The sequence below is a fragment of the Coffea arabica genome, chromosome 7c, assembly GCF_036785885.1.
Source record: "Coffea arabica cultivar ET-39 chromosome 7c, Coffea Arabica ET-39 HiFi, whole genome shotgun sequence".
In the NCBI taxonomy this organism is placed as follows: Eukaryota; Viridiplantae; Streptophyta; class Magnoliopsida; order Gentianales; family Rubiaceae; genus Coffea; species Coffea arabica.
In genome coordinates this window covers 15726884-15735221 of record NC_092322.1, presented here as the reverse complement: position 1 = coordinate 15735221, position 8338 = coordinate 15726884, and the positions used below count along the sequence as shown (strand labels likewise).

At 32.6% G+C, this 8338-nt stretch overlaps 1 protein-coding gene across 2 annotated transcripts; it reads right to left on the bottom strand.

The window, feature by feature from the left end:
• Positions 1-2694: 2694 nt before the first annotated feature.
• Positions 2695-8139, bottom strand: LOC113698755 (WAT1-related protein At5g40240-like). Of its 2 annotated transcripts, XM_072058178.1 has the most exons (9): positions 7786-8139; positions 7348-7391; positions 5472-5715; positions 5297-5362; positions 5031-5144; positions 4496-4751; positions 3878-4039; positions 3560-3711; positions 2695-3098 (listed from the first exon to the last, which is right to left on the bottom strand). In XM_072058178.1, exons 3-9 carry the CDS (start codon positions 5669-5671, stop codon positions 2915-2917), a joined length of 1134 nt encoding a protein of 377 aa, XP_071914279.1. In that variant the 5' UTR covers positions 5672-5715; positions 7348-7391; positions 7786-8139; the 3' UTR covers positions 2695-2914. The 2 variants fall into 2 exon arrangements, with proteins under 2 accessions (XP_071914279.1, XP_027074488.2); XM_027218687.2 differs by lacking the exon at positions 7348-7391.
• Between the last annotated feature and the right edge of the window lie 199 nt (positions 8140-8338).

Below are 8338 nucleotides of genomic sequence, written 5' to 3'. Positions count from 1 at the left end.
AAAAAAACTAAAATCTCATTTGTATAAGTGTTTGTAAATTGAAAATCTCTGTACAAGTGTAAGGTTTATTATAAGGAAAATAAAAATGCTGGTTCAAGTGCAGCGCAATATATCTTCTGCCCCACATTTTGTCTAGAAATGGCCGTGGGTTGAGGGTACGGGACCCCTCCCTTTTTCCCCGCCCTGCTGTCCACTAGTCCCCCCGACCCACAACCACCCCACCCTATCTCACGGGAACTAATAAAAATTTGTCCAATAATTATATTATAGCTAAATTTTAGTTAAGAATTAAGTACTTAAATACTAACTCATCACCAAGTCATTATTCACTTAAATTTCACAATTGAAACTCATAAAAATAATTCAAAAGTTATTTGAATACAATCCAACATGAATAGACAAATATAACTAAAACAGTCAAATTTTCACTTTTGAGATAAATAAAGTCACCCGCCCATTATTGTGTTCTTTTTTTTAGATAAAAAAGTGTTATTGTGTTAAGTGTAATTAAGAATTTAGTATAAATGTATTAGTAAATTTAGCATAACTAATTAATAATTTCTATTAGTAGACATGTATAATTATTAGTATAATTAATAATATTAATTATATTATATATATAATAATATACATTATATAATACTTGTAATTAATAATATCATTATTATAAATTTGTAACTAATTGAATTATATATATATATATATTCACACTTTAACGGGGGCGGGACGGGGGATGGGGGAGTCTATTTTTTAACAGTAATAATATTATATATAATATATATATAATAATATACATTATATAATACTTGTAATTAATAATATCATTATTATAAATTTATAACTAATTAAATTATATATATATATATATTCACATTTTAACAGTGGCGGGACGGGAGATGGGGCGAGGGTATACTCCCATACCCCCTGTCCCATTTTTTAACAGGGAGATAATTTACCCGCCCCCACCCCTTTAACCTCCCGCTGGCACTCGCCCCAATTGCCATCTCTAATTTTGTCTCACTTCCTATTCCATTTCTAATATTGCCATATGTCCCTTAATAAAACAAATCCCAAAGCAGTTCAGACCATGCTAAGTTAACGGATTAATTGGGTACTTGTAAGAGATTGAGCCTCATTTATATAAAAGTCATGAATTGTATGAGAGTTATTTGTCTTACTCGTTACAGAGGCACTTAATGGAAGAGATCAAGATAATATATTTTTTCTTGAAAAATGTTATTTGTACTTTATTTTTTTATTATTTACATTTCCACTATTTGTTTTATTATATACTCTAATAAATGAAAACTATATGGTTGGAGTGTGATTAATAAAAATAAGAGTGTAAACAACATTTTGCTTTTTTTGGGTCAAAACAACAGCATTTCATTTACTTTTAGAAATAGTTACAAGGCTGATAGAGCAACTGGTCTTCTAGATTTGAGTAATCTCAAGCATCCAAACTGGAAAGTTTCCACTCCACTTTTTTACACGAGCATTTTGACCCGTGCATGCACAGGTTTATATTTCAATTCAAAACTATGATATATATTTATATATTGTAGTACAAGATAAAGTGTATGAAAAAGGTTTAAAAATTATACTAAATTTATAATATAGATTAAAATTTATAGCCGTATATTATATATTTTCAATTCATTTTCCTCCTCAATGGTATAATTTATGTCTTTTATATTATAAATTTTGATATATGGGTATAAATTTTAATCTATATTATTGACGAGTTTCAAATATGCACTCAAATTTAATTTCAAATACTCCCATTTATTTGCAAGTGTATAGGCCGTGATAATAGTTTAGCGAGTACAAGGGTCGATCCCACAAAGAGCTTAAATTTCAATTACTAGGACCTTACTTATTCTAATATTTAGACAATAATCAAATTTAGCAATAAAAAGCAATTATATCAAACAAACTAAAATTGTAAACTAAACTTGAAGATGAAAATCCTAGAGGAAAGATTACTAAATACAAAGTTCTAGGGTATAGATTCCACTAATGATCAAGAATATAAGTAAAATGATCATTCTCTTATTATTAACTCTTGTCTTGTTAGCAATGCATTTCCAAGGTTAATCAAGATTCACTCTCATGATGAATTGATCAATACTAACATTACACTTCCCTTTAAGTATATCACTCCTCTCATGTGTCTATTTTTGTGACCTTCAAGCACCAGTTAACCCGCCAAATGAAAAAAAAAATTCTTTTGCAATTTGAAAACATCTCAAATGAACTTTTGTTAGCATTTGTTTGTACTTTAAAAGCATTGCAGCTGTTATATTTTGCCCCATCAGAGTTAAATATGTTTTTTGACTTTGTTTTCCACCTTTGATTAATGTAGTTATAATATTGTAAAATGGTAGGGAGACAAAAAGGCAATGATGAAAAGAAATTATTTTCCCTTTCCTAAAATGAGTACTTTAATAATATATTTTAAATTTGGTTAAAATGTTACAAAAATTTGAAAATAAGGGGAACAAGTGAATTTAAAAAAAAAAAAAAAAAACTTCAGGAATGCTGAATGACACCATCACAAACCTTCCTGACATTTCATTTCTCAAGTTATTGCTGCTTAGAAAAACCCAGATTAGGGAATCTTAACCATATATCACGCCAGTGAAAGGAGTCACCAAACAAAAAATGATCCAACTAAAAGTGTGAGACCATACAAAGCCAAAAGATTATTTTGCGATGGAATACTTCTGTGGAGAACATACAACATGTATCCATAGAACAGCTTCAATATGCCGTGGAAGATGCACAAATGCTATCTAAACAAGTGTCCAACATCTCAAGAGAAAATTTTTTTTTTTTCGATTCTAAGAAATCGCTGAACAAGGTAAAAGGTGGGAGTAAATCACTAGTTCAAAAAATAAATGTGTTTGATTATTCAAGCAGTGGTAGTTGCATGACCTTCATCTGTTGAATCATCATATTCGTCTAGCAATGGAGCATTTCTGCTGGCAGATTCCCTAGAAATAGTACCACTTTGTGATTTGTCTCCACTTGCTTCTTGTGCTTTTGCCCATATTAGAACATAAAACCCAAACGATATGATCAATGATCCGATCACGCTGCAAATTAGCAAAACATCTGATATAAATGCTCTTTTATATATAAGAAGGAAGTGTGCATATATATATATATATATATATATGAGTAAATCTTATATACACTGAAAGTGTATACACTATCATCGTTAAATTTATGATATTTGTATAAAAGTTGAATTTCAAATTCAAATTTTACATAGTTGTCATTCATCCAACGCTAACAGTGTATACACTGTCAGTGTAGGAAAGATTAATCCTATATATATATATATATAGGCCAAGTAAAGGGATTGAGGAAGGTGGGTTGGGATTCTGTATATTTCTAAATGGTCGATGCATATTTCTATACATTTGCCGTTCTCATAATTGAGAATTAGTACAAATATTGATAGGAGTGTATATCTAAATGTGTTTGAAAAAAAAAAAGTACAAAAGTTGCACGACAGCACCAAAATCTAAAATCATGATCATGTGAGATGTACCTTCCGAGGTAGAGATTATCGCCAAGAAAAATGAAGCCCAAAATTGCAGCAATGGCAATTGATAATGGCCTAAATGAAGCTACATATACAGGTCCTTTTACGTGTAAGCACCAAGTATGAACAAGAATAACGAAGCCTGTCCCCAATACTCCCTAAGCCAAAGAGAAAAAAGAAAAATTTTCAGTGCATCGATTCGATATGATTTCCATTCCAACTAGCTGCATGAGCAGTAAGTAGCAGATGTAACTAGCCTGGGAGATACATTTCTATTTTGAAATTCTAGTAGTAACTCAAAAAAATTTAGGTTTATGTGCTCACCGCATACAAAACCGCGTACAACTGCACATCCAGTTTGAATATATTCCAAGCACTTGAAATTGGTACCTCGATTAAACAAACGGGTGCTGCTATGATCATACATGATAAGTTGTAGAAGAAGACCACAACCAGTTCTGCCGGGTACTCCCCAATAGCCTTGGCCTGAAAGTGGTGGACTCAAGACCCCAAGATTAGTAGGTGAATGCTCTAAGTGCACTACACAAAGGCTATAATTTTTTTAATAAAACAAGTTGCTCTATGAAGAAACAATAGCCAGCCAGCATGATGATTGCAACAATTTTACAAAATTGTAAAGAGTTTTAAGACAATAACAATATCAGAAACAACTGCACCATAAGAATATTAAGCAATCTGGTACAAAAAAATGAGAGTTCCAAATGAATATTAAGCTTTCATTCTCATGTAATTCTTATTTCGTGTCGAAATTCTTATTTTTTCGAAAAGTGGGAGATAATAGCAAAGGCTTCGAGAATATAACGGGGCAATGTGAAGAGAAAAAAAAAAAAGATTCTATCGAAATTCAAGGGGGTGCAATAGTAGGACAAATTTAATAAAATTTAAAATTGAAACGGACAATTTTGGCTTTTAACATGTTACCTGATAAATATACCAAAGGGAGGCTACTACATATTCAGCAGCGAGGATGGCACCCCCTTTGACCCAATTCGACTGTTTGGTGCCAGTGGTGAGTGTAACTAGTGCTGCCTGTGCAAAAACAGAAGCTGAAGATGCAGGGCTCCTTAGTAGCACTGGGCCTTTGTACAGAACCACCACAAGGGCTCCTGCAATCGTTATTGCACACCCTATTATCTTAACTTGGCTACTCAAGCTCTTCATTTCTAGCTTTTCCATCCTGATCATGACAAGAAATATCGATTGGCCCAAGTATTCCCTCATTATTTTGAAAAAACAAAGGCAACCATTGAAAGCAAATAAAAGTGGGGAAATAATTTTTAGTATTTACATTTAGATAGCAAATTAGTTGAATTAACAATGATTAGAAAAACTCATGATGGAACAATCATTTATGACTTAGTGTTGAAAATCCATTATTACATCTCGCTTGCTCCAAAACAGGCATGAAGAGTAGCGAAAATGGCTAATCACTTTAGAAAGAAAAGCAAAATAGGACCTGAAGAGGACGGCCAGGACAAATGTGGAAGCCGGTGCAATATTGCTCATGGCGGAAGCCAATGTTGGTGTACTATACTCGATTCCTGTATTTCCAAGATATTGAGCTACAAAGCTAAAATTACATTTCAAAACAAAAGTCTGATAAGCTCCTTTAGAACAAACATTTAAACAAATTACCAGGGTTCATATCAGAAAGCATTCTGCTTTATGTGTGTGTAATGCTTTCTGATATGAACCCTGATATATAGACACAAACACACAGACCCAAGAAGCCCGAGGGAGAAAAATCTAGCAAGGAGGCCAAAGGTAAATGGAGGAAGCCGAGAATTCCTGTTAACATTAAGAAATAAGAAAAGAATGCATAAGTTACTACTTGCTAGTTTGATTATTACAGGGAGAGGAAAATTATGAAGGCTTGTGATTTAGGATTGTAGATTACCTGTGGAAGAAGTAGCAAAGAGGGAGGAGAAGAAGAGCTGCTATCCCATAGGAATAAAGCATGAAAACGTGATAGTTCAGACCCTTCACTGTGGCCGCTTTGAAGATGGTGTTCATACCAACATTGATGCACTCCATTGTAACCATGGCTGTGAAAGGAAAAACCTCTCCATACCAACAAGTTCGTTTCCAGCTCCCCATCTTCCGTTCTTTCCTTCTTTGGATGCAAATGTATATTATCGCTCCTATTTATGCTTTTAAGTTTTAGTGGTTCATGCACTAGAGGCCATTATTCTAATTGGTTATATATGAATTTTTGTTTTTAGAAGAAGAGATGCATGCATCCAATTCCATCAAGCCTTTGTCACACCCAAAACCAATCAAGATTAGTGTCGAACAGATTAGCTGAGGAAAAAAGCTCATAGATCCCCAAAAAAAAAAAAGAGCCTACAAGATTCGATTAGATCAGAACTAATTCACACTACTTTAATGCTGAAAATAATGTCATAGGATCATCTTGCAATCTTGTTGAATAGGGTACATTTAGTAAATATGGTACATGAATCAAGTGCAATTTTTATTTTGGTTCAAATGAACATATAGTATATACAAGGATGGAATTAAGAATAGGTTAATGTTGCGCCCTATTTTTTAACTAAACATGAAAATACAAATAAATATAATAACCTAATTTGAAAATGATTTTTTTGTGGACTTTTTAAAAAATAAAAGTAAAGAAAAAGAAAAGGTAGGTAAAGAAAAGGAACTAATATCCGACTTGGTAAAGGTCCGGCCGAGTAAAAGTCTAGAAAAAGGGTTTTTTAAAAGAAAATTAAAATTTCCACTTAGTATTGAATTTAAGTGTACTGAGTCACCTATGAAAAAAGTAATTTTCGTTTTTAGAATGGGATAATTTCACAAACCTCCTCTGAGGTTCACCTAAATGTCACTTAACATCTTTGTATTTTTAAAAATCTCTCTTACCTCCCCTATCAGATTGACTAGACAAGATGTCTCCATCACGGGTGGTAAACTGACCACATTACTCTACTAGAAACCCCTAATTGATTAATTAAAATTTGCACAAAAGAAAACGAATTTGGAGAGTAAAAAAATCAAGACACAATTAACAAAACTAATTATAATAACGACTTTTTTTTCCTTGTAGCAATAAAAGACAAAGAATTTCTGACGTTACTATTACCTAACACATAAAACAGACATTGGAGGCAAATATAGCTCATTTGGATTTCTTTCATTCTCTGAAATCTTGGTTGTCGCTTTCCTGTTGTAACCATAATATAAATTCTTTATATTAAATGATGTTGGTGAATTATAAGAGCCCCTTTGAATGTTAGAACTTGTTACGATTTGTTACAATATCTTCTACTAATTTCCTCTTTTTGAAATTGCTCATTTTGCGTTAACTTGTATTTCTTATTTTGTTGTCTTGCTGCCTTTATAATCTTAGAGTTGGAGTACTAGTCATTGCAAACTTGTAAAACTACTTATATGCTTCAACCTCTCTTTATTGCACTTACTTCACTTGCAATTTGAGTTTTCCCCATTAGGTTTATTTTGGTCTTAAATGCTGCTCTAATATATATAAAAAGGACAACAAATGGGTACAAATGGAAGAAAATCGTTATCTCTCATCTTTTATGAATATTTAAACGCACAAGAGTTGATGATGCTACAAAATATGTCAATCAAGGGGAGGTATAGGAGAGATTTTTGAAACCACGAGAGAGCTAAGTGATATTAAGGCAAACCTCAGGGGAGGTTTGTCCAATTATCTCTTTTTGAAATGCAAATTAAACCTTTTAACTAAACAATTGCAGGTTTTTCGAAGTCTAAGAAATGAATTCGAGAATTACATTTGTGATGGAGGAAGATCAGGAATTTTCCCTCAAACACCTCCCTACATCCAGTAAAATCAGTAGTGAGATTAGTTTCACTCTTCTAATCTCAATGTCAAAATGAGCTAATTTTAGCTGCACAACTAACATGCATTTAATTAACATAAAAAAATCTACACACATAAAAGTCAAATAAAATAAGGAGATGTTTAATTCCAAAGCTTCTTTCAGAAAAATCATAGAATAATGCGCTCTTGACTTACTCAATCACATTCCATAACAATAAAAAAAAAAATAGTACGTAAAAAAGGAAGGAGAAAAATAAATTACAAAATTAAAAAAAAATAGAAGAATTCTATGTCCCATAAGGTTACTTCAAGTCAGAAAGAAAATTCAAGTGCCTAATTCAATTTACAGCTGTAAAAAGCAAAACGAAAAGGATATCAGGGATTTCACCGTGCTTGTCAGGTGTATTGTGGTGGTGGTGGTGGCATTCCAGCGGCTTCCACGGCAGCAACTCCAGTAGTCTCAACTCCTCCTGTGTTCCCCGTTTATTTTGTTCTGCTTTGTCCCTTTTTTATATACATATATTTCTCTTGACTGAAGTCTTAATGGGCACTTTTCGAAAGAAAACTTTCAAGAGGAAGGAAAAAAAATGGTTTTTGGACTGGTAGAGTTGAATGCTTCTGATGATGATGACTGAGCGGAGACGATGAAGAACGTGAATGATACGTTGATTAGAGCAAGGGGAAAGAAGGACTGCTTGATGAAGACGAATGATGGATGGTTCCCTCATGGAGGGTCGATGATCAATTTCCATTCGGATAATATCAGTCAAAGCCTCCTTTGAGGTTTCTCCTAATATCAGCTGACACCCAAAAGTTTTAAAAATATCACTTACTTCCCTTAGTAATTGCAAAAAAACTATATTAATTTTCACTTGATACATAATTGATATATCAAATAAATGAAACTTAAATTTTTTTTAAAAAAAAAAGAAACAGAAGTC